General features: G+C 42.8%; 1 protein-coding gene across 1 annotated transcript in view; it reads right to left on the bottom strand.

The window, feature by feature from the left end:
• Window positions 1–26,590, bottom strand: part of CES5A (carboxylesterase 5A) — a 273,508-nt gene that overhangs the window by 80,192 nt on the left and 166,726 nt on the right. Inside the window, exon 3 of the mRNA XM_024978187.2 lies at window positions 22,790–22,920. Coding sequence (XP_024833955.1) covers window positions 22,790–22,794 — 5 coding nt within the window. The 5' untranslated portion in view covers window positions 22,795–22,920. The remainder of the gene's footprint in view (window positions 1–22,789; window positions 22,921–26,590) is intronic.

Here is a 26,590-nt window from a genome sequence, read left to right as displayed (position 1 = left end):
GTGTACAGGGCTTTGTAGATGGAAGACTTTGTTAGCAATTGGGAAAATTAAGAAAATGTTTTTTCAGGAAGAAAAATGAGGGCATGCACTGGAAACAGAGGGGAGCTGAAAAAAAAGACTGGAGGACATGGAAAACAAAACTTGCAGACTTAAAGTTCATCATTGTGGGCCCTGACCAAGGTGAGACCTGGAGTGGAAGAGGAGGAGGTCTCTGTCCCCACATATACCCCTCAAAGCCGTGGTGGCCAAACAGATGGCACACAGCACATTTTTAAACCACTTTTTAACACAGTCACTTTTTTTTGCCTGCTTGCTCTTTATTCCTCTAGTCAAAAGTTCCACCAGCTGTCACTGTCTCAAAGAAAATGTCAGGGGTTTGTGGCTGCCTGTGCCTCTCCTCAGGGAGGGGGCCGGGGGACCTCAGCCTGCTGTGGTCCTGGCTACAGGATAGGTGAAGCAGCTGAGAGGGTGGGCTCCTCACCAAAATAAACCCTCCAAGGGGGTCCACAGCCAATCTGTCCCCCATAGTCACTCGGTCCAGGTGGAAACATACAGACTTCCCAAAGCACTTTCCCTCCTATTTCTTTGCCTCCTTCCAGACTTTCCTGAGAGGCCAATATTATTTCCATTTCAAAGGGAGAACAAAGGGGAAGTCTGGCTTCCAGGCTTTCAAGCTGTGTGACCTTGGAAAACTCCCTTTTCCTCTCTGGGTCTCAGTTTCCCTGCTGCAAAATGGAATTGACCAAAGGTCCTTCAAAGTCCTCCCAATCAGGGTCTCACAGAGTCGGACACAACTGAAGCAACTTAGCAGCAGCAGCAGCAGCAGCAGCAGCAGCAGCAGCAGCAGACCATTGCCTAGTATCAGGAAAACAGCCCTGGGACTTTCCTGCGGGTCCAGTGGCTAAGACTCCACGCTCCCAACACAGGAGGCCCAAGTTGGACACCTGGTCAGGGATCTAGAACCTGCATGCCACAGCTAAGATCCTGTGTGCTATACCTAAGACCCGGAGCCAAATAAGTTAATACTAATAATGATGATGAAAGAAGACAGCCCTGAGCCTTCTCTCTGAATGACAGCTCCTGCTGCTTCTCTGACTCTATCCTTCTGCTAAAGAGGATACACCAAGGAAATCAGAACCTGGGAACTGTGGGAAGCTATCAAACTAGGTCCTGTTCTTTTAGCATTTTTTTTCCTCTCCAAACACCCATCACTAACCTCTTTAAGTGACAGCCAAATAGGACAGTTGGTTTCTTGCTGAATCAAAAGAAAGACAAAAACTTGATGAGTAATTTGCTGAAACTAATCTTTGCTCCACCCCAAACCTTTTGAAATTACACATTTAAACTGATTTAGAGAACTTTAAAGATGCATTTAAAATTTCTTTCCCCCTTGTTTAACTATATAATTGTTTTCATTCACAGTAATCTTCTCTCGGAGGCGTATGCCTGACTTATTTAATAACTCCTTCTCCACATTTGAGCTAATCCATTAGTGATACGGAGCTCAACACTCCATTACCCACAATAAATTTCTGCCATTAAATAGCCACATGTCACATGGAGGAAAGGAGATACCTGGATGGCCATGTCGAGCCAGGGCAGCATCAGAGCTCAGCCCTGGAGCCTGCTCCAGGTCTGCCTCTGAGTTCCTTATTCCAGCCTTGGGAGTCAAGATATTGATCCAGCCAACCTGGAGCTGACCCGGAAAGACAAAGTAGGAGGGGCACACGCATCCCGCTCTATGGTTCACAGAAGGGGTGGGGCTGGAGTACAGGCAATTGGAGCCAAGGCAGGGAGCAGGCAAACAGAGCGGGTGGCCAGGACTGCCCTTGGGCTTAATACAAGGCCTCAGCAGCCCAGCTGGGCTTGACACAGAGCCCCAGTCCTCCTGTGCATCGTGTACACGGCACAGCTGATAAAGAAAAGTCAAACGTTGTTTACCGCTTTTCTCCACCTTTGCCAGCTGGCTGCATTCTCAGGGGGCACTGAAGCTTGGCTTACAAGCTGATGGCACCTCTGCTCATTGACAACAGGCAGCTCCATCATGGGGAGAAAGAACAGAATCATTAACTGGGGAACCTTGGAGTCAGAGGGAAAAGAGACCTCAGAGGCCACTGATTCCAGGAGTTCTCAAGCTTTGCTGTGTGTCTGCATCACCTCTGGAGATGGCTGAATCTTTAAGGAACACCCAGGTAAAGCTAATGCATCCAGAAGTGATCTGGTTTCCTGATTCTCAACATTAGCTATATGATATAATGACCTGGGAAGTTTTAAAAGTACCAATTTCTGGCCTCACTCCATACCAGTTAATTCAGAATTTCTGGCTATAGGCCTGGGACACAAGAATTATTGAAAAGCTACCCTGGTGATTACAGTGGGCCATCAGGATTGAAAACAACTGATCTGGGCATCTTACAGAAAATACATGGCCCAGAGAGGGGTTAAAACTTGCCCCATGTCCCATAGCAAGTGAGAGAGAGAGAGAGAGAGAGCAAGCTGTATAGAATCCAGGTGGCCATTAGTCCGATGTGAGCTCTTGGCGCCTGCTCGGATATGTGAGAGTAAGGAAGATGGCCAGTGTCACCCAGGAAAGCTTGATGCTCTGAAATGTCAGCCACTCTGCAGGGGATGATCGTTCAGAAGATTGTGCACCTATATAGTGTCAGAGCTGCTGACCCGAAAACACACTTTTAATAGCAAGAATCCAGATCCCTTTTATAATGCCTCCTCCTTCCTTTTGAATCTCAGTGCTCATCCATCAGGCATCAGCCCCTAGTTCTTCCCTGTCTCTGCACAGAATGAAGCCATGGAAATGAGCACACTGTATTCTGCACCTTAGGGAGGCATCCCAAGTATTGTGAGTGAATGGCAGGTTTGGTAATCTTATTTCCTGCCCAGACTGTGAGTGCTCTGAGGGCAGCTCTGAGCCCCCTTCTCTCGCATCCCTTGGCTTGTGGTTCAGGACAGCAAGACAGAAAAGGCTCCACATGGCCCTGGGCAAGTCACTTCTTTGCAGGAGTCCCATCTGTAATATCTGAATGCTAACACTCACCTCCTAGGACATCATTATGATTAAAGTGAAACATCAGAAGTAAAGTGCCCAGCCCAGAAGGGAAGTACAAAAAGTAGTTGATAATCTCAATTTCTGTACAGGGATGGCACATCAAGGGAGATGCTGAACTAGGATTGCCTGGGTTCCAATTCAGTCTGTACCACTTAGACCTGAACCTTTCTGACCTTGACCTTCTCTTCTGTATGATAATAGCAAGAGACACAAAGGATTGCTGTGAAGGTTAAATTAGAAAGTGCATTTAGGCTTCCCTGATGGCTCAGTGATAAAGAATCCGCCTGCCAATGCAGGAGACACAGGTTTGATCCCTGATCCTGGAAGATCCCACATGCCATGGAGCTACTAAGCCCATGTGCCACAACTAGTGAGCTTGTGCTCTGGAGCCCAGGAGCCACAACCACTGAAGCCTGCGTGCCCTAGAACCCACGCTCCACAATAAGAGAAGCCACAGCAGTGAGAAGCCTGTGCACCACAACTAGTGAGTAGCCCCTACTCACTGCAACGAGAGAAAAGCCCATGCAGCAGAGACCCAGCACAGTCAAAAATAAATAAAATCATATAAAAACAGAAAGTGCATTTAGAGCGCTGAGCACATGGTAAGCACTTGGTGAACATTAGCTATTATTATTACTGCTGACCCCAGCCTCCTTCATGTCATTTTCAGATTCATATCCCTGCAATTTATGTAAACTTGTTCCCTGACTCATAGCAGGTGCTCCATACTTGTTGGTTGAGTATCCAGGATGGTCTAGAAATGACTCATAATTGAAACAGTGTCTTGAAGAAGAGGCAGACACTTTGCCAGGGGCAGGCAAGCCACAAACTATAGGCCAAATCAGTCCCCATCTGTTTTTGCACAGCCCACGAAGTAAAAATGATTTTTATGCTTTTATATAGTTGGGACAAAATCAAAAGAATAATATTTTGTGCAAAGTAAAAATCAGATAAAATACAAATTTCTGTATCCATAAATAAAGTGTTCTTGGAACACATCTACACCCATTCATTTACGTATTGTTGATGGGAGCTTTCTCTTGGCCCAGTGGAAGAGCTGAGTAGTAGGGACAGATCATAAGGCCCACAAAGCCTAAAATATTTATTATTAGGTCCTTCACAGAAAAAGGTTGCCAGCTCCTGTGATAAACATTTAAAATATTTTGAAGAGCTGAGAGAGAGTGAAAGTAAGAAAGAGAAAGAAAATGAAGGAGAAAGAAAGAGATTAGCTTGGTAGAAGAGGAAGCTACTAATAACCTGAGTGAGCCTTACTCCATTTGGGCTGCTATAATTAATTGCCATCTACTGGGTGGTTTAAACAAAAACATTTACTTCTCACAGTTCTGGAGGCTGAGAAGTCCAATATCAAGGTGTTGACAGGTCTGGCGTCTGGATGGCAGATGGCCATCTGCCCGCTGCGTCCCCACAGGGCAGGGAACCAGCTCTCTCCTGTCTCTTTTCATAGGAGTACTAATCCCATCATGAAGGCCCCCCTCTCATGACCTCATCTAAACCTAGTTTCCCCTCCAAGCCCCATTTCCAAATACCATCACATTGGAGATTCGGGTTTCAACATAAATTTGGGGACAGGGGAGAAAACACAGGCATTTAGTCTATTGCACAGGGTTATCCAAAGAGTATACAAAAGGCCTTGAAAAGGGTCATTTGTTCCCACTCCATTGGACACCTACTTCTGAGATGCTTTTAGGGGTTTCAAGCATTAGGACAGGGAGCTGGCAGATGATCTTTAAGCCTCTTCCACCCCTGAGATGCCCAGAATTTATGACTCAGATGCCCTCTAGGCCAGAGAATTCCAAGGTGACTCTATTCCAGGGGTCTGATGCCTTCAGGCTATCCCATTACATTCTTTGTGCACCACCAGTCCTGGGGTAAGCTTTTCTGGTACCAATAAGATAGCAAACCCACTGAGATGAATGCATCTATCCATCAAGTATGCATAGCTAGATATGCACGAGGCTGGAGATTCAAAGTTTATTCTTTAAACCAATAGCTGATGGCCATTACTGACAAGAAAAGTTATTTCTGATTCACCAAGTCTCAACACTTTTGATGAGTCATTCTTCCAATGAAAAGTGATATTGTAGTTATATCTGATTTTCTGTCACCATTCTCTGTTGAACCACATTGATCTATTTCTCATTTGAAGCCATAAGGTCCTGATATACCTGCAGTCTGACCTTCCATCTGAAAAAGTCCTATCAGCTCTCTTGACTTGAGAACTCCCATCATGGGATAAACAGGGGCGGATTCTGATTAAGGCTGATAGCTCAGCTGGTAAAGAATCTGCCTGCGATGCAGGAGACCCCGGTTCGATTCCTGGATCGGGAGGATCTGCCGGAGAAGGGATAGGCTACCCACTCCAGTATTCTTGGGCTTCCCTTGTGGCTCAGCTGGTAAAGAATCTGCCCGCAATGCGGGAGACCTGGGTTCAATCCCTGGGTTGGGAAGATACCCTAGAGAAGGGAAAGGCTACCCACTCCAGTATTCTGGCCTGGAGAATTCCATGGACTGTATAGTCCATAGGGTTGCAAAGAGTCTGACGCGAGTGAGCACCTTTCACTTTCCCTTTCCTGGGTATAGGCACAGTCTGCTCTTCAAAACTGTTCTACCCAGGAAAGGTTGTTTGAGGTGAACAAATAAAGTAAAGCCACAGAAGGAGCAAACAGAAGCCCTAGATAGCTTAGAGTAACCTCAGGGGATCAAAAGAGCTGGAGAACAGGTTGGTGTGATTAACAAAATTTTCTGTCATCTCAGAAGATATGAGTCAGGTTTTATTGTAATAATGCCATGCAACAAACAATCCCAAAATTATAGTGCCTTATAACAAATAAGCGGTCATTTCCTAATCATGGGTCAACTGTAGTTGGCCATTCTCAGTTGGGTTTAGAAGCATTCAATAAATGAGATTGGACTCATGTTTTAGGATGTTTCAGATCTCCTCTGTGTGTCTTCCATCAGGGCTGGGGCATGTTACTCTCACAATACAGAACACAAGCTCCAAGAGGGCTGCAGAAACTCACTAAACCTCTTTAAGTCTCAGCTTGGAACTTGCACAATACCTCCTCCCACATCTCATTGGTCAGAGCAAGTCATATGATCAAGCCCCACATCAATGGGGCATGGAAGTATACTACAGCCATGGAGAAGCCATAGCCAAGGCATAAAGTGAAGGAAGAATTATGGACAAAAGCACACTCTAGGATGGGATCACCTGAGTGCCTTTACTTCCCAAGCTTTGCTGTCAGGATCCATTTTCTTTCTCACTTGGTAGAGCTAAAGGATTGTGAACGAATCTAGGTCTGATGATGGAGGACATGGGTGGTGTGGACCATTGTTGGAACACCACTGGTCCCATCTACTCCTGGAGATAAGGGAGGTTTATGAGAGGTGAAGCTAACTTCTCTAGAATGTGAAGAAAAACTGACTACATAAATGCATTTTCCCCTCTCTCCACCTGCTTGAAAGATTCTGTTTAACTGGTTAGTTCTAGTTAGTTGGCTTCCAGTTTACTGAGATTATATCTTGTAAGCATTTTTATCACCCATTTAGCACGTGGTGTTATTTCTGAATAGCCAGGATAATGATAAAATAAACAAAAGACTACAGTCCTTTTCACATGCTTGCTTCTTAACTGTTTAAAATTAGCTCCTTTGACACAATCAACCATTCTGTGAAGTGAGAACAAAGGAAAGATAAGAACTATTTTAAAAGTGCTGACATGACACCATCAACAATAGCCCAGCTCCAGTTCAGGCCTTCTTGTATGATCATAAGACAACCCTGTATGATCACAAGCCTGGATTAGACTCGAGGGCACCAAACCAGGCACCAGGAGATGGTGCCACCATATGTCCGTGGAGCAGAGGTCTAGGCACAAAGCCCTGAAAAGTGGCATGTAGACCAGGAGCATGACACAGACTAGACTCCTCATGATGCTCTGGGGTCTCCTTCATGGGGCTGGCTTCCTTGAACCAGTTTCCTTACATGGCATGGATGCCTTACAGTCTCCTACTTAGGGGTCCTTGTTAACCCTGAGAGTTTCCCTGAGCAGAGAAATAAATACATGGCCTTGCATTGTCCCACCTGGGGCATGGCTACCCATTCCAGTATTCTTGCTTGGAGAATCCCATGGACAGAGGAACCTGGTGAGCTACAGTCCACGGGGTTGCAAAGAGTTGGACACATCTAAGCATTGTCCCTGACCCATCTTATTGACAGCAGATGAAGATTCATCTTGACCACCCCAGGCAGTGGGAAGATGGCCTCTCAGAGCCAGCATTGGTTCCTTCTCCATTAAGGTCTATTATGCCATTATTCATCAATAGAAGACCGACTCTCACCACAGATTTTTTTTTTTTTTTGGCTATGCCATGCTGCATGTGGGATCTTAGTTCCCCGACCAGGGATTGAGCCTGTGGCCCCTGTATTGAGAGCATGGAGTCTAAACATTGAATCACCAGGGAGGTCCCCCACCATAAAATTTTAAAGTAGAAAAGAAACACATGTTACATGGTCTCCATCTCTCTTCAGCTGTCAAGGTATACATGCTTGCTTGCATGCTAAATTGCTTTAGCCATGTTCAGCTCTTTGCAACATTATGGACTGTGGTCCGCCAGGCTCCTCAGTCCATGGGATTCTCTAGGCAACAATACAGGAGTGGGTTGCCGTGCCCTCCTCCAGGGGATATTCCCAACCCAGGGATCAAACTCTAGTCTCTTATGTCTCTTGCACTGGCAGGTGGGTTCTTTACCATTAGCACTACCTGGGAAGTTCTATCAAGGTGTACACCTCATACTAAAAGAATAGTCCACTTCACACACATAGTAACACCAGCCACGTGACCTTGGCTAACCAGCTAAGCCTTCACTTCTTAAGAGCATCATTTATAAAAGGGGAATCAGTCTCACCAGGCTGCTTGGAAGTTGCCCAGAGATTTGAGTTTGAGTCTTTTATCAATCTTTATTTCTGTAACAAGTTAGTTTAGCTCTTTCTACTTTAATTTCCTCTGTTATAAAATGGGAATACTAGTTAATTATTAAGGGTGCCAGCTCTAAACATCCATGAAATGTCATCAGATTGTTCAATTAATTTGATTAACCTACAGAAGATTTTCATATACAATAAAATATACAGTGTATTAGAGCATCATTTTAACTAGTATGCCATATTATATAATTTCAGAGAAGGCAATGGCACCCCACTCCAGTACTCTTGCCTGGAAAATCCCATGGATGGAGGAGCCTGGTGGGCTGCAGTCCATAGGGTCGCTAAGAGTCAGACACGACTGAGCGGCTTCACTTTCACTTTTCACTTGCATGCATTGGAGAAAGAAATGGCAACCCATTCCAGTGTTCTTGCCTGGAGAATCCCAGGGACGGGGGAGCCTGGTGGGCTGCCGTCTATGGGGTCGCACAGAGTCGGACACGACTGAAGCGACTTAGCAGCAGCAGCATTATATAATTTATGTACCTAATTTGCTTTTTGTCAAATATAGGTGTGCTAATACACCTTGAAATTATGTGACAAGGTGTGTCCCGGTACACACCTCAGAGACTTAATTTGATTTGGAGATTAATAAAGCATGGAAGTTGCCCCTCTCTCGAGGTTACAGTGTTTTAAATACCGATTGCCTTGTGAAATGGATTTTGGGACTATTACAGCAATCCAAGCTGACCAGAGGGGAGAAAGATGCCATTGCAACAGTCTTTGTGTTTCCTGATGCCTGCTTCAGTCAAGACACGACAGAAGGCTGTGCTCTGGCCTAAAGAGAGGGGCGCAGGTTCACTGCCTCAACTCCCACCCAGCTAGACCAAGAACAGACTTGCTTTGGTGGTGGATTGGGGCCCAACAAAGGAAGGGTTTTACAGGCTCAAATCTACCCTGGAATGTGAGCTTCATAGGTGCAGGGACTGAATCTGCTTGCTGTATAGAGCTGGGCACACAGGTCATCAGTGATATTTGTGGAGTGGAAGAAGTAAGGAGCAGTAAGACTTTATGAAGATTCCAGGAGGACCCAGGCAGAAGGTGAGGTGACCTCTTGCTGGGGATACTGCCCAGAGGAGTCATGCACTTGTTGCAGGAAGGGGAACCCCTTCCAGGGCCTAAGAGTGAGCTCTTGTCTAACACTCGGAAATGAATTATCCAAGGAGACAAACGAGCTGACAAAGCAGGAGATGTTATTGGTAAGGGGTGCCCAGGCAGAGAGCAAGAGGGTAAGGGGAACCCAGGAGGACTGCTCTGCCATTGGGCTCACAGTCTCGAGTTTTATGGTGATGGAATTAATTTCTGGGTTGTCTCTGGCCAATCACTCTGACTCCAGGTCCTTCCTGGTGGCACATGCATTGCTCAGCCCAAAACGGATTCCAATGAGGAGGATTCTGGGAGGTTGGTAGAACACATGGGATCTCCTTTTGACCTTTTCTTGGTGGTGGCTTGTTATTTCCCTGTGCCTTACCAGGACTTCATGTCATAAAATAACTCATGGAAGCGGTTACTATGGTGCCTGGCCAGGGTGAATGTTTTGAGTCCGTTGTTCCCCCTAAACACATTCAGTGGGGACCAGGGATCTTTAAGGTCTATATGAACCCTGAGATTCCACCTGGACGTGCAAGGATGAGTGCAAAATAGGCAGCAGACAGGAGACAAGACAGTCCCTCTTTTCATGTAGGTTCAGAGCCACGATGCGGTGTTGGCTGGTTCACATCTGGCTGGGTGCCTTTCTCTTCCAGAAGAGGGACTCTTTATTTATTTTTTTTAAATTTATTTATTTTCCAATTGAGGGATAATTGCTTTACAGAATTGTGTTGTTTTCTGTCAAACATCAACATGAATCAGCCATAGGTGTACATATGTCCCCTTCAAGAGGGACTCTTTAAATTTACGTCTGTCTGAGCTGCTGGTGGAATGAATCACAGAATTCAGTACAGGATGGGAGAAGCATGGTCTAAGCTATAGGCAGGATCATAAGAAGAATCAAAGCTTGGACCCTATATTAGTTTCCCAAGACTGCTGTAACAAAGTACCACAAACTGGTGGCTTTAAACACCAGAAATTTATTCTCTCACATTTAGAGAGGCTAAAAGTCTAAAATCAAGGTGTTGGCAGGGCCATGATCCCTTTGAAGGATTCAGGGAAGAATTCTTCTTGCCTCCTCCCAGCTTCTAGTGGTTGCCAGCAAGCCTTGGAGATACTTGCAGCTGTAACAGTCCAATCCCTACCTCTGATTTCACATGGCCTTTTCCTCTGTGTCTCTGTGTTTCTCTGTCCAAATTTCCCTCTTGTTAAAAGTACACCAGTCGTGGGATTAGGGTTCACTCTAATCCAGTATGACCTTATCCTAATTAATTACATCTTGGTCATATATGGATGTGAGAGTTGGACTGTGAAGAAGGCTGAGCACCAAAGAATTGATGTTTTCTTCATCAACTGAGAGAAGACTCTTGAGAGTCCCTTGGACTGCAAGGAGATCCAACCAGTCCATTCTGAAGGAGATCAGCCCAGGATTTCTTTGGAAGGAATGATGCTAAAGCTGAAACTCCAGTACTTTGGCCACCTCATGCGAAGAGTTGACTCATTGGAAAAGACTCTGATGCTGGGAGGGATTGGGGGCAGGAGGAGAAGGGGACGACAGAGGATGAGATGGCTGGATGGCATCACTGACTCAATGGACATGAGTCTGAGTGAACTCTGGGAGTTGTTGATGGACAGGGAGGCCTGGCTTGCTGCGATTCATGGGGTCGCAAAGAGTCGGACACGACTGAGCGACTGAACTGAACTGAACTGAACTGCTAAGACTCTATTTCCAAATAAGGCCCACATTCTGAGGATCCAGGTGGACATGAAGTTTTGGGGGGACACTATTTGATTCAATACAGTCTGAGGACTCCAATGGGACACTCTCCAAGCTTGGAGCATGGACCTCATAGCCTAGTCTCTCCGAACCTGCAACCTCTGGCCTCCTGGGGCTCCCTCTGACCGCTTCTGCAACTAACATGCTGGCCTCTGGGGGCGCTGTGCCTCCTTTAACCCTCCCTCCGTCCCCATCTCCCCACCCCAGCTCGAGTTACAGATCAACGCTTACTCCTTGGAGGAAAAGTTATGACCAACTTAGATAGCATATTGAAAAGCAGAGACATTACTTTGCCAACAAAGGTCCGTCTAGTCAAGGCTATGGTTTTTCCAGTGGTCATGTATGGATGTGAGAGTTGGACTGTGAAGAAAACTGAGCGCCGAAGAATTGATGCTTTTGAACTGTAGTGCTGGAGAAGACTCGTGAGAGTCCCTTGGACCGCAAGGACATCCAACCAGTCCATTCTGAAGGAGATCAGCCCTGGGTGTTCTTTGGAGGGAATGATGCTAAAGCTGAAACTCCAGTACTTTGGCCACCTCATGCGAAGAGTTGACTCATTGGAAAAGACTCTGATGCTGGAAGGGGTTGGGGGCAGGAGAAGGGGACGACAGAGGATGAGATGGCTGGATGGCATCACTGACTCGATGGACGTGAGTCTGAATGAACTCCGGGAGATGCTGATGGACAAGGAGGCCTGGCGTGCTGCAATTCATGGGGTCGCAAAGAGTCGGACACGACTCAGTGACTGAACTGAACTGAATCTAAAGGTTCCCTGAAGTTCAGAGGGAGGTTCTTGCTTTGCTCCTGTTCATCGCCATAGGGCAGAGATTCTATAAGACCCCCACCACACAGAGTGACCACAGGGGTATGAAAATGCCTGAAGTCATATGAACCGAAGAGAGGGAGACCGCTGAGGACAGCGTTCCTTCTTCCCTCTGTCCTGAATGTTCTAGCCCCTCCTACAGTGGAGTTCTAGCCCCTCCCCACTGGGAGGGGGCATAGTTTGATTGTCCTGCAGTAAACCTTAGTGTCTGGGTTTCATGGAGCAGGGCTACTCTCCTGCTGCTTAGGCCTGAGATTGGTGGAGCAGCGGAAGAAGAGATAGTGGGTGAAATTAGAACACAAAACGACTTCTCCCTCCCCCTGGTAGCCAGTGGAATGCTGTTCTGTTGGTTCCACGTGATGATTGAATTGCCTTTTCACTGAGGGATAAGCAGATCTTTAAAAGGCAGGTAATGTAAGCTAATGGTTTCAAGAAAATGCAGCCTATCAAAGGGACCATAAAAGAAAGTGGGGTTAATGGTTATGCTGCTAAGAATCTAGGGAGCAGCTCTCAATTTAATACTAAGAAAACCTCCCAGGTCCCTACTGCTACCTGCTCCCGTTGTCTCTCTCAACAACCTAATAAACTGGGAGAAATCAGTCATCCCCACTTCACAGATGGGGACGTGGATCTTTGGAAATCTAATATGAACTAGCAGGAAATGGCTCCTTAAGAGTATCCACACAGTCCCTTTGGTTTACATATGAGGAAAATGAGATCAGAAATGGTCACACACTGAACCAAGGTTACACAGCTCGTAAGATGCCCAACTGGAATTCAAATTTGTCTGACTCTGAGTCCAGGGCTCTTTACATGACTGCGTGATGATGTGGTTTGTGGTTTGCTCAGGTTCCCACAGTTAGTGGGTATTAGAACGAAGACTTCAACCAGGTCTTCCAACTTCTGGTCCAGCCTTTTTCCCACTGTGTCCCTTGGGGTCTCAGCGGGAACTTGCACCCAGTCACCAGCTCAGTCTCCTTTTTGCTTCACCTTCATAGATGACCACTTCAGGACTTTTTTCCAGGAGCTGGGACTCCGTGGGTCCAGGCAGGATGGGAGGCCCCATGCCTAACCACTTGTTGGAAGGGTAAGCCCTGATCTTTACAACACAACCAGGCTATGTTCTCAAATTGGGCCAGAACATTTGTTATTTTGCATCAACTCTGAACACTCAATAGAAGAGAAAAAGTGGGACACTTTGGAACTGGCTTTCCTCTGTGCCAACAAAGTGCCATTATTTTAACTTCATTTGTGTGGTACAAATGAGGAGATAAATGTCGTGTTCCAGCCAGAGTCTATTAGTGGGTATGGACTGCAACATGGAAAGACTGTGCAATCTGGCTGGGTGAGGAACAGGGAAGAGCTGCACCCAAGGATCTCCGCTCTTAGATTCCTGCTGCCTGGGATTTCTGAACGGTGAAGGAAGATAAAAATGCATGTGGTATATTACACACCTAGAGCTAGTTGCCTTTATATTTTTTTAATTACATACAAATTCTGATTGGGTAACTTTGGGCATGTCTCTCAATCTCTTTAGGACTTAACTTTCTCATCTGTAAAACTGAGACAATATCTGACCTCCCTGCTACACTATGTATTTTGGTGTTAGAATTAAATAAGAAAATGAACAGAAAATTGCAATTGTTCCACAAATGCTATTGATTATACATTATGCATTGTATATACACAAAATAATTAGGCACCTAAGTAATCTTGCTTGCTTGGTTGCTTGCATAGTCACTTCAGTTGTGTTCAACTCTCTCCGACCCTATGGACCATGGCCTGCAAGGCTCCTCTGTCCAGACAGGAATACTGGAGTGGGTTGCAATTTCCTTCTCCACCTAGGTAACCTAGATTCATGTTATAAGTATGTGTCTGCTGTGCTCAGTTGCTTCAGTCGTGTCTGACTCTTTGCGACCTATGGACTGTAGCCCACCAGGCTCCTCTGTCCATGGCATTCTCCAAGCAAGAATACTGGAGTAGGTTGCCGTGCCCTCCTCCAGGGGATCCTCCCAACCCAGGAATTGAACCCATATCTCTGGCATGCTCCTGCATTGCATGCAGGTTCTTTACCCACTGAGCCACCTGGGAAGTCTGTAAGTATGTAATTCAAACTAAAATATATTGCCTTTTCACCTCCCTGATGTAACTAATCCCATGAGATTCAATAAGAAAAAGGAAGGAATGCTTAAGCCTCCATTCTTTTGATTTAATAAAATTTCACTGAAATATAGTGTATCATATAGAAAGTACTTGATTAATTTTTCCAAAGTGAACATATTTACCATCAGCACCTAGATCAACAATTATTATCAACCCCTCAGAAGCCTCCCCTAATATTCTTTCCCACTTAACTACCATCAACTCTTCCCCAAAGTTACCATTACTCTGAATGCTAATATTATTACTAAATTTAACTGTTTGTGCTTTGATAAACAGAATCATACAGTACATGCGCTTTGGGGTCTGGCTTCTTTCAATATTACATTAGTGGAATTCATCCAACACATTCTGTATAGCAGTAGCATATTTGTTTTCATTGTTGTATAGTATTCCATTATGTGAAAATACCTTTATCCATTCTACTGTTGATAGACATGTGCACTGTTCTCAGTTTGCAGCTAACACAAATAATGGTTCACATGTATATAGATTTTTGTTGAAGATGTAATTGGGAGAGGAATACTGGGTTATAGAGTAGTGAGGGCTTCAGTTCACTTCAGTCGCTCAGTCGTGTCTGACTCTTTGCGACCCCATGAATCACAGCACGCCAGGCCTCCCCGTCCATCACCAACTCCTGGAGTTCACTCAGACTCACATCCATCGAATCAGTGATGCCATCCAGCCATCTCATCCTCTGTCGTTCCCTTCTCCTCCTGCCCCCAATCCCTCCCAGCATCAGAGTCTTTTCCAATGAGTCAACTCTTCGCATGAGGTGGCCAAAGTACTGGAGTTTCAGCTTTAGCATCATTCCTTCCAAAGAAATCCCAGGGCTGATCTCCTTCAGAATGGACTGGTTGGATCTCCTTGCAGTCCAAGGAACTCTCAAGAGTCTTCTCCAACACCACAGTTCAAAAGCATCAGTTCTTCAGCGCTCAGCCTTCTTCACAATCCAACTCTCACATCCATACATGACCACTGGAAAAACCATAGCCTTGACTAGATGAACCTTTGTTGGCAAAGTAATGTCTCTGCTTTTGAATATGCTATCTAGGTTGGTCATAACTTTCCTTCCAAGGAGTAAGCGTCTTTTAATTTCATGGCTGCAGTCACCATCTGTGGTGATTTTGGAGCCCCCCAAAATAAAGTCTGACACTGTTTCCACTGTTTCCCCATCTATTTGCCATGAAGTGATGGGACCGGATGCCATGATTTTCGTTTTCTGAATGTTGAGCTTTAAGCCAACTTTTTCACTCTCCTCTTTCACTTTCATCAAGAGGCTTTTTAGTTCCTCTTCACTTTCTGCCATAAGGGTGGTGTCATCTGCATATCTGAGGTTATTGATATTTCTCCCGGCAATCTTGATTCCAGCTTGTGCTTCTTCTAGTGCAGCGTTTCTCATGACGTACTCTGCATAGAAGTTAAATAAGCAGGGTGACAATATACAGCCTTGACGTACTCCGTTTCCTATTTGGAACCAGTCTGTTGTTCCATGTCCAGTTCTAACTGTTGCTTCCTGACCTGCATACAAATTTCTCAAGAGGCAGATCAGGTGGTCTGGTATTCCCATCTCTTTCAGAATTTTCCACAGTTTATTGTGATCCACACAGTCAAAGGCGTTGGCATAGTCAATAAAGCAGAAATAGATGTTTTTCTGGAACTCTCTTGCTTTTTCCATGATCCAGTGGATGTTGGCAATTTGATCTCTGGTTCCTCTGCCTTTTCTAAAACCAGCGTGAACATCAGGAAGTTCACGGTTCACATATTGCTGAAGCCTTGCTTGGAGAATTTTGAGCATTACTTTACTAGCGTGTGAGATGAGTGCAATTGGGCGGTAGTTTGAGCATTCTTTGGCATTGCCTTTCTTTGGGCTTAGCTTTATCAAATATTGGCAAATATGCCCCAAAGTGATTGTTCTAATTTGTACCCAGATCAGAAGTGTGAGTTCCAGTTACTACACATCCTTACCAGCACTTGATTTTTCTTTAACTGAGGTTACATTGGTTTATAACATTATATAACATTATATTTAGACTTCCGTAAATACTACAATGTACTTACTACCAAAAGTTTAGTTTCCATCACTGTACAGTTGATGCCTTTACCCACCCCCATTTCCATTCTGTTAACCCCTACTCTGTTTTTTGTACCTATGTTTTTGTTGTCGCCTTCTTGTGTTTGTTCATTTAGATTTTTTAATATCCTACATATGATTGAAGTCATATGGTATTTCTCTTTTTCCATCTGACTCATTTCACTTACCATAATACCCTCAAGGTCCATCCATGCTGTTGTAAATGGCAAGATTTCGCTTTTATTATGGTCAGATAGTATTATTGAGGCTTTGCATGTTTTTATAAGTGGTAAAGCTAGTCATTTCTCTTACTTGTGAATATTTTTCTTATTATTATAGTTTGTTTATTTTTTCAAGTGAATTTTGGAACAAGCTTCTTTGATTAAAAACAAAACTCCAAATATCTTATTATGATCATATTAAATGTATAAATTAAATTAGGAAGAATTGACCTTTTTTTGAGAACTGATATTTTATTTGTAAGTTTTTCTATCTCTTTCAGTTTTCACTTGGTGTTTGTATATTGATCCTTCTTTCCTGATTATGTTTTCTAATGATTTAGTTATCTTATTGTTTCAAAGAACTAGACTTGTGGATGTCCCTGGTGGTTCAGTAATTAAGAATCCACCTGTCAGTGCAGGGGACACAGGTTTGATTCCTGGTCTGGGAAGATTCCACCTGCCATGGGGCACATAGCCCCATGCACCACAACTACTGAAGCCTGTGGACCTAGAACCCGTGCTCCACAATAAGAGAAGCCACTGCGATGAGAAGTCTGCACGTTGCCAACTAGAGAGAAGCCCCCGCTAGCCACCAGAGAAAGCCCACACAAAGACCCAGAGCAGTCAAAAATAAATAAATAAAATTTTAAAAAAGAACTAGATTTGGGATTAATGTATTAGTACTGCTTATCTAATTCATTAATTTCTGTTTTTATCATTAGTACTATTTCTGATAGCTTTCAATTTATTTTTGTATGCTTTTTATAACTTTTTGAGCACAGTGCTTAAATTTGTTTTTTATTCTCTCTTTTGTTATTTGACTATGATTTTCCTGTCTACATTGATTTAGCTGTGTATTCATTTCCTAGGGCTGCCGTTAAAAACTACTGTACTCTGGGTGGCTTAGACGATAGAAATACATTGCCTCACAGTTCTGCAGGCAAGACATCAAAGATCAAGTTGTTGGTAGGGTTAGTTTCTTCTAAAGCTATAAAACAGAGGGGTTCTATGCCTCTCCCCTGGCTTCTGGCAGTCTGTTGGCAATCTTTGGTGTTCCTTGGCTGGTAGAAGCAGCACCCCAATCTCTGCCTTCATCTTCACACAGTGTTCTCCCTGTGTGTCTTTGTGAACAAGTTCCCCTTTTCATCAGGACGATAGTCATATTGATTTAGGGCCCACCCCAATGGCCTCATTTTAACTTAATTATCTCTGTAAAGACCCCATCTCCCTAAAAGGTGACATTCTGAGGTACTGGGAGTTAGAACTTCCACATATGATTAGAGGGTGGGACACCATTCAACCCATAACAGGCTGTGTCCACAAAACTGCATAAAGAGTACCTTCATTATTGTTGTTGCCTAAGACAGTCTTCCATTTCTGTTTTTTATTTCCCTCTTTGAGAGTTTAAGAGAGCCTTTAAAAAATTTCCACATTGAAGGAACTTTCTCCTTTCTATTTTGTTATCAGTGTTTAGTGAATTGTATAATATATAATTTAGTAGTTACAAAATTTTATCCAAACTGCATCTAACTTTGAGAATTTATTGAAGATTTATTTATGGGTCAATGTACAATTGGTTTCTATGAAAATTCTCACAGCTTTTGGGGAAAAACAAAATGTTTATTCTTTGGTTACGTGGTTTAATTAGTTCTATCTCATTAGTTACTTAAATATTCTTATCTTTATTTATTTTTGTCTTCTTGATCTATTCTTACAGAGGGAATTATATTCCTCTTCTACTTATATATGTCTGCCTATTTCTTGCATCTCTTGTAACTTTTGCTTTATAAATGTGAAAACTATATTATTTGGTGAGTTGATATTTACAAATGTTGTCTTAGTCAAACTCATAAAATCAGAGTAGATTGGTTTGTTACCAGGCACTGGGGGGTGGGGAAAATAGAAAGGGCAAAGGTAGAAATTTTTTTGCTATAAAATGAGTAAGTTCTGGAGTTCTCATATACAGCATGGTGACTATAGTTAAAATATTATATTGTATACTTGAAATTTGCTAAGACAGTAGATATTAAAAGTTCTCAGTGCAAAAAAGTAACTATGTGAGTTGACATGTGTTAAGCAACATTATTGCAATAAAAATTTCACTTTATATATATACATATATAATCATGCTGTATACCCTAAAATTATACAATGTCATTTGTCAACTGTATTTCAGTAAAGTTGGAAGAAAATATTGTCTTTATTGAATTATACTCCTTAGATTACAATATATTTTTCTTTTTCATTTAATGATCTTTGTACTGAATGTCACCTTATCTGTCCTGTAGTTGTTCAGTCACTAAGCTGTGTTCAACTCTTTGCAACCCAGTGGACTGCAGCACACAGGCTTCCCTGTCCTTCACCATCTCCAGAAATTTGCTCAGATTCATGTCCTTTGAGTCAGTGATGTTATCTAACATCTCATCCTCTGCTGCCCTCTTCTCTTTTTGCCTTGAATCTTTCCAGCATCGGGAACTTTTCCAGTGAGTTGGCTCTTCACATCAAATGGCCAAAATATTGGAGCTTCAGCTTCAGCATCAGTCCTTCCAATGAATATTCAGAGTTGATCTCCTTTAGAATTGACTGATTTGATCTCCTTGCTGTCCAAGGGATTCTCAAGCATCTTCTCCAGCACCACAATTCGAAAGAATCAATTCTTCAGCACTTAGTCTTCTTTATGGTTCAATTCTCACATCTGTACATGACTACTAAAAAAAACCATAGCTTTGACTGTATGGATATTTGTCGGCAAAGTGATGTCTCTGCTTTTTAATACGTTGTCTAGGTTTGTCATAGTTTTCCATCCAAGGAGTAAGCATCTTTTAATTTAATGGCTGCAGTCATCATCTGCAGTGATTTTGGAGCCCAAGAAAATAAAATCTGCCACTGCTTCCACTTTTTCCCATCTATGAAGTGATGGGACCAGATGCCATGATCTTAGTTTTTTTAATGTTGAGTTTTAAGCCAGATTTTTCACTCGCCTCTTTCATCCCCATCAAGAAACTCTAGTTCCTCTTCACTTTCTGCCATTAGAGTGGTATCATCTGCATATCTGAGGTTACTGATATTTTTCCCAGCAACCTTGATTCCAGCTTGTGATTCATCCAGCTCATTATTTCACATGATGTATTCTGCATATAAGTTAAATAAACAGGGTGACAATATATAGCCTTATCATACTCCTTTCCCAGTTTTGAACCAGTCAGTTGTTCCATGTCTGCTTTTGATGGTGCAGACAGGTTTCTCAGGAGACAGGTAAGGTAGTCTGGTATTCCCATCTCTTTAAGAATTTTCCACAGTTTGTTGTGATTCACACAGTCAAAAGCTTAAGCATAGTCAATGAAGCAGAAGTAGATGTTTTTCTGGAATTCCCTTGCTTTCTCTATGATCCAACAAATTTTGGCAATTTGATCTCTGGTTCCTTTGCCTTTTCTAAACCCAGCCTGTATATCTGGAAGTTCTCAGTTCAGCCTAGCCTGAAGGATTTTGAGCATAACCTCACTAGCCTGGGAAATGAGCACAATTGTACAGTAGTTTGAACATTCTTTGGGATTGGAATGAAAACTACCTTTTCCAGTCCTGTGGCCATTGCTGAATTTTCCAGATTTCTGACATATTAGCATTTTAATAGCATAATCTTTTAGGATTTGAAATAGCTCAGCTGGAATTTTATCACCTGCACTAGTCTTGTGTGATGTTTCATAAGGCCCACTTGACTTCAGACTCCAGGATGTCAGGCTCCGGGTGAGTGACTACACCACTGTGGTTATCTAGGTCATTAGTATAGTGTTTTTGTGTAGTTCTTCTGTGTATTCTTGCCACTTCTTTTTAATCTCTTCTGCTTCTGTTAGGTCCTTACCATTTCTGTCCTTTATCATGCCCATGTTTGCATGAAATGTTCCCTTGATATCTTCAATCAAGGAGAGATCTTGAAGAGATTCTTGAAGAGATCTCTAGTCTTTCCCATTCTATTGTTTTCCTCTGCTTCTTTGCACTGTTCACTTAAGAAGGCCTTCTTATCTCTCCTTGCTGTTCTCTGGAACTCTGCATTCAGTTGGGTATATCTGTCCTGAACTCCATCTTATCTGATATTGAGATAACTACCTTTGCTTTCTTTGTGTCTATATTTCCCTGGTGCATATTTGTTTTTCTGTGGTTTTGTTTTAGATGTATTTCTTACATATAACACAGGGTTGGGTTTGCTTTGTGATTCATTCTGAAAATCATTTTATCACAATAAAATTTACTCTAATAACAGGTCAAATATGCTTGGTCTTTGTTCTATCATATTAATTTTGCTATGTTGTGATTGAATAGCTCTAGTTTTTAAAAATCTTTCATTATGTACTCTATAGTTATTTTGTGTCTTGTTATTCTGATATTTAGAAAGATTTGTATTTTTGTTCTAACAGTCGCCTTTACAAGTATCAGTTCAGTTGTTCAGTCATGTCCGACTCTGCGACCCCATGGACTGCAGCACGCCAGGCTTCCCTGTCCATCACCAATTCCCGGAGCTTGCTCAAACTCATGTCCATCGAGTCGGTGAAGCCATGCAACCATTTCATCCTCTGTGGTCCCCTTCTCCTCCTGCCTTCAATCTTTCCCAGCATTGGGGTCTTCTCCAGTTAGTCAGTTCTTTGCATCAGGTGGCCAAAATATTGGAGTTTCAGCTGCAGCATCAGTCCTTCCAAAGTATAGTCAGGACTGATTTCCTTTAGGATTGACTGGTTGGATCTCCTTGCAGTCCAAGGGACTCTCAAGAGTCTTCTCCAATACCACAAGTATAGTATCATTTTAATGCCCTTAGCTCTCTATCCCCTTAGTTAGTTCTTTACCACAAGCAATAATGGAATGATTGTATTTCCTTTCCTTCCCTTGTCATATTTCTTAGTTTTCCTACATAGCTCATAGATGAGGCCACCAGTGATAATCAATAAACATTGATTAACTGCTACACTTTTCTAAAAACAAAACCCAAAAAAAACACACACTCAATGTCTAGAAAAAAATCTTCTCTGTAGTCCTCTGCCTGAATATCTTATACTGGCTTGTCTAGAACCAGCCACCAGTCCTGTTTGAAACCATTTTCCATGGACCTAAAGACAGGAATCTGGACCTTGGAAAGTGAGAATTGCTGTATGTAGGAGCACCTGCCACACCCATGTTCTCCTCTTTGATCCAGCTCCTGATTTCTCCATTGCCCAAGCTTTGGGCAATCAGAGCAGCAGAAAAACGAGCAATCAGTGGGAATAACCAAGACTGGATCTCAAAACTGTTCCAGGGAGCTGGCCTCACCAAGTACAAAGGCTACAAGATTGAAAGGACTAGAGGTACAAGTCAGGAAACAGAAGTACATTTTAGAGACACACCTGATTACCAGAATGAGTCCGCGAAGAATAAATGCTGGAGAGGGTGCAGAGAAAAGGGAACCCCTCTACACTGGTGGTGGGAATGTAAATTGGTACAACGACAACCACTACGGAGAACAGTATTGCTACTGCTAAGTCACTTCAGTCGTGTCCGACTCTGTGCGACCCCGTAGACGGCAGCCCACCAGGCTCCCCCGTCCCTGGGATTCTCCAGGCAAGAACACTGGAGTGGGTTGCCATTTCCTTCTCCAATGCATGGAAGTGAAAAGTGAAAGGGAAGTTGCTCAGTTGTGTCCGACCCTCAGCGACCCCTTGGACTGTAGCCTTCCAGGCTCCTCCATCCATGGGATTTTCCAGGCAAGAGTACTGGAGTGGGGTGCCATTGCCTTCTCCGATGGAGAACAGTATGGAGGTTCCTTAAAAAACTAAAAACAGAGTTGAAAATATGATCCAACAATCCCACTCTTGGGCATACATCTGGAGAAAACCGTAATTTGAAAACATACATGTACCCCAACGTTCACAGTAGCACTATTTACAATAGCCAAGATATGGAAGCAACCTAAACGTCTGTTGACAGAGGAATGGATAAAGAATATGTGGTACAGATATATAATAGAGTACTACTCAGTCATAAAAAGGAATAAAATAATGCCATTTGCAGCAACATGGATGGATCTATAAATAGAAGTTACTGTATTAATGAAGTCACACAGAAAAAGACTAATATCATAAGATATCACTTATATGTCAAATCTAATAAAATATGATACAAATGAACTTATTTACAAAACAGAAAAAGACTTACACACTTTGAAAACAAACTTACGGTTACCAAAGTGGAAAGGTGGAGGGGAGGGATAAATAAGGAGTTTGGGATTAACATAAACACACTACTGTATAGCACAGGAAACTCAATATTCTGTAATGATCTAAATGAGAAAAGAGTTTGAAAAAGAGTGGACATATGTGTACATATATATATATAACTGAATCATTTTGTTGTACACCTGAAACTAACACAACATTATGAATCAAATACACTCCAATATAAAATAAAAATTAAAAAAGAATGACCCCAAAGGCCTACATGACCTACTGCACCTGCCTTACCTACCTGTAGGGTGACCACTGGTCTTGATGAACAGTTTTGCTTTGTGCCTGTTGAGCCAAAGGATTTCAGTTTGGATAACAAATTATAGACTCACCTCATCCCAAAACCATGTGTTTGATTGACAAAGGTGCCAGGTAGTCTTGGTCTTCGTTTTCGTCATAACTGGAAAGCAAACATGATCTGCCAGTGACTAGCTGTCTTTCTGGCTAAGTTAAGTGTCCTAATCTGTAAAATAGACAAAAAGAGAGTGAGTTTTTTGAGCTCAAAAGTCTCTTTTGTTAGTACATCAGAAGTGTAGTTTTACACAGCTTCATCATTTTTTTCATTAAGATCAAATTATTTCGGTCATGGCTATTTTAAGAGTCAGAATCAAAATGGACAAAAAAGTAATCAGTTGTGTGATTATATGCAGACAACAAGCACCATTATTACTTCAAGAGGCTTTCTGGCACTTTCCTTTAGAAAAAAAGAAAGAGAATTAAACATTCTATTGATTTTTAGAGTTAGGTTCATAGAAAGGTCTTTTCTACCAACGCAGTGATGTGTACAAGGTATGCGGTATCCCTGAGGACAGCAGGTCCTGCTTGACAGGAACTAGGATTTGAGAGGGATGGTTCATGTGCTCACAAAAATCTCCAGCATAAGAGTTTCAGGCAAAAGCCAATATGTGGGAGGCTCTGAGGGCCTTAATTAAAAGGTCAATCAATTTTTTCCAAGGTGATTTTATAGTGTGCATTAAAAGGATTCATGATTTGTTCTCTCCGTTTGGGTGGAGTTCAGACCTACTGGAGCACATGGTCCTGTGTCTAAGGAACAACAAGTAACAACAGATACTCATTAGACAAAGTTGTATCAACCTGACAGACATCGCAGTCCAGCCCCTCTTCCAACTTCTTTTAGAATCTATCTTTAAGGGGAAAAGTCTCTCAATAAGACTCAGAGCTTTAGACTTTCCTGTTTGGGAAAATTTTTCAAAGTATCTCAGTATACATCCCTTCTCTCGAACGAGTTGGTCATTTGCCTAGTTCTTCTCTAGATGCTGCCACCCTTCCAGACCAAGAGGCAGCAAACTTTTTCTGTAAAGGGCCAGGTAGCAAATATTTCAGGTTTAGCAAGCCATATGATCTCTGTAGTACCTGTTCAACTCTGCAGTTGGAGCCATAGATAATATCTAAACAAATGGGCATGGCTGTGTTTTAATATAATTGTATTTATGAACACTAAACCGGAATTTGAATTTCTTATAACTTTTATGAGTCATGAAATGTTATTGTTTTGATTTTCTTTCAACCATTTGACAATATAACAACTGCTGTTAGCGGCAGGTTGTACAAAAACGAGTGAACCAAACTGGGCCCATGGGCCATAGCTTGCCAACCTCTCTTCTATATCATGAACAACTTGAGGACAGGGACTCAATCATAATCATCTTACTATCTCCTAGGATTTCACTCAGTATCTGACACTTTTGAGGCATCCAAAATGGTGGAGGAAGAAGTGAGCAATGAGGACCATGAAAAAGACAGCAGATGCATCTATCACACTTCACATTGTTCTGTGTATGGGTATTGGAAGGGAGGATGTGTGAGAGCTAATAGTATCATTTTGGAGTCAGAAGGACCTGGGTTTTACTCACAGGTCCACCATTTTCTGGCTTGGGCCCAGGCAAGCAAGTGAACATCTGGATGCATTTTTTTTTTTTTTTGTAAATAATAGAAAAACAACCAATGGTTGTTTGAATATAGCAGATATTCATTGTCTCGCTTATCAAGAAGCCTAGACATAGCGGTTCCAAGGCTTGTTTGGTGGCTTAACAATGTCACTAAGGTCACACAGTTTATATTTTGACAGCCTGAGCCATTGGCTTTTCATCTATATGTGTGTCATATATGGTCACAAATGGCTATCCCAGTTTTCAGCATATTTGCATGTTCAAGCCAGGAATATGAGGACGGAGGAAGTGCCAGCTGAGTCTCCTCTTATCCTGCTATCAGGAGGCCACTGTCTTATCTAGAACATTCCAAGCAGGTATCATTTACATTCTCCATGTGCAGACCTGAGCTGTGTGGCAAAGGAGGTGAGCCTTTACTGCGGGAAGCAAGGGAAGATGGAATTGGGAATGGTTTGGGGAGACCCTTAACAGTGTCCATCTCACAGTCTGTTGTGAGGACAAATGAGGCGATGTGTGAGAAGCACTGGCACAAGAGTACTCAGTCAACTGCGGCTACCGTTATCAGTAGGACTAACAATAGTTTCAAAATCCTAAATATAATCCCTACACTGTCAGTATGAAAACTGTAATTTCTCAGATGAAGTTAGAAAGCCTCCATACTCTCATTTCACTGTAATTACATATAGTTAAAATTAATGAATATTGAGTTGGAAGAGAGAGAATGTGTATGTGTGTGTTGGGTTATTGATTTATTTCATACTATATATGTACATGGAGCTATATATACACATATATGCACATTAAAATTAAATGAGAAAAACCTGGTGAGGCCAGGTATGCTCCACATCCTGCTTGTTAAATGAGATAACTCAGTCACTTTCTCCAGGCTTAAAATCTGAGTCATCCTTCCCTCTCTCTTTGCCTTCCCTGGCCAGTCAATAAGCCCTATAGATTTTTCACTACAATATGTCTCATATTTGTTCTCTATTTTCCAGAACCCAAGCACAACTTTTATCACCTCTTGTCCAGATGACTGCAATAGACTGTTAAGTATTCATCTGTCCCTAGTTGCTCTGTTTGCTACCAAACCAATCCACTCCCTCCTTCTTCCCAGAGTTATCTTCTGGAAGCAAAGCTCTGACCATGCCATTTTCTTGCTCAAAATCTTTCAGTGGTTTACCAATGCCTTCAAATTTCAAACTCCTCATGTTATTCAAAGTGTTCCTGACCTGTCCCCAACCTCCTTTCTTGTCCTCTCTTCTCCTCACTCACATGCACAGTACAGCTCACTTAGAACTTGCCTTCTGTTCTCTGAACCATCCTCTCCCCAACCCCCATGCATCGTTGCTCACACTGCTCCATCTCTGCTTTTCCAGATATGAGAATGATGGGTAGTTTCCATTTTAAGTTACAATGAAACTCTGCTTGTGGGTGACTACAAGAAATTTGGAATTTTATGGACCATAATTTGTGTAAAACTGTCTGATTAAATAGTCAATCATTGCTTCTGATGTTTTTCTAGTCCAGGGATAGTCAAATGTACTGACGATCTACAACTTAAAATTGAAATGCCTGATCCATCAAATGAGTTAGGAAGGAGACACCTGATTCAGGCCAGCAGGCTCAGCATCTGGACTTTGCAGGGAGCTGGTTGGAGCTCAGCTTGGTTCTCCCTTTATAGAGATATCGGAAGGCTTTTGTATGGCAGAGGGTTGGAGTGTTCTGTGCTGGTCCAGGCAGTGTAGTGGTAAAGAATCCTCCTGCCAATGCAGGAGACATAAGAGATGTGGGTTCAATCCCTGGGTCAGGAAGATCCTCTGGAGAAGCAAATGGCAACAGGCTCCAGTATTCTTGCCTGGAGAATCCCAGTGATCAGAGGAGCCTGGTGGTCTACAGCCGATGGGGTTGCAAAGAGTCGGCAAGTGCACCCAGTGACTAAGCAAGTGCACACACACACACACACACACAAATCAGGAAGGGAGCCACTGCATTTGGTGCCAGGTGCTGTGACGAATGTGCCATTCTGTTGTCTAGTTAACTCTCCCAACGGCTCTGTGAGGTAGGCATTCTTATTATCTGTTTTCTAGTGGAGATGAAAGATTCAAAGATGAGTAAATTCTTAAGGTCACAATGCTGGGGTGTAAAACCAAGTCTGTCTGACTCCAACATTTTCTGTACATTTTCTTGTGTATCCAAGATTACACAGCAGGTAAGTGACTAAAT

This window comes from Bos taurus, chromosome 18 (genome assembly GCF_002263795.3).
Source record: "Bos taurus isolate L1 Dominette 01449 registration number 42190680 breed Hereford chromosome 18, ARS-UCD2.0, whole genome shotgun sequence".
Lineage (NCBI taxonomy): Eukaryota > Metazoa > Chordata > Mammalia > Artiodactyla > Bovidae > Bos > Bos taurus.
Note: the sequence above shows the minus strand (reverse complement) of the source record. Positions and strands in the feature narration are given on the sequence as shown.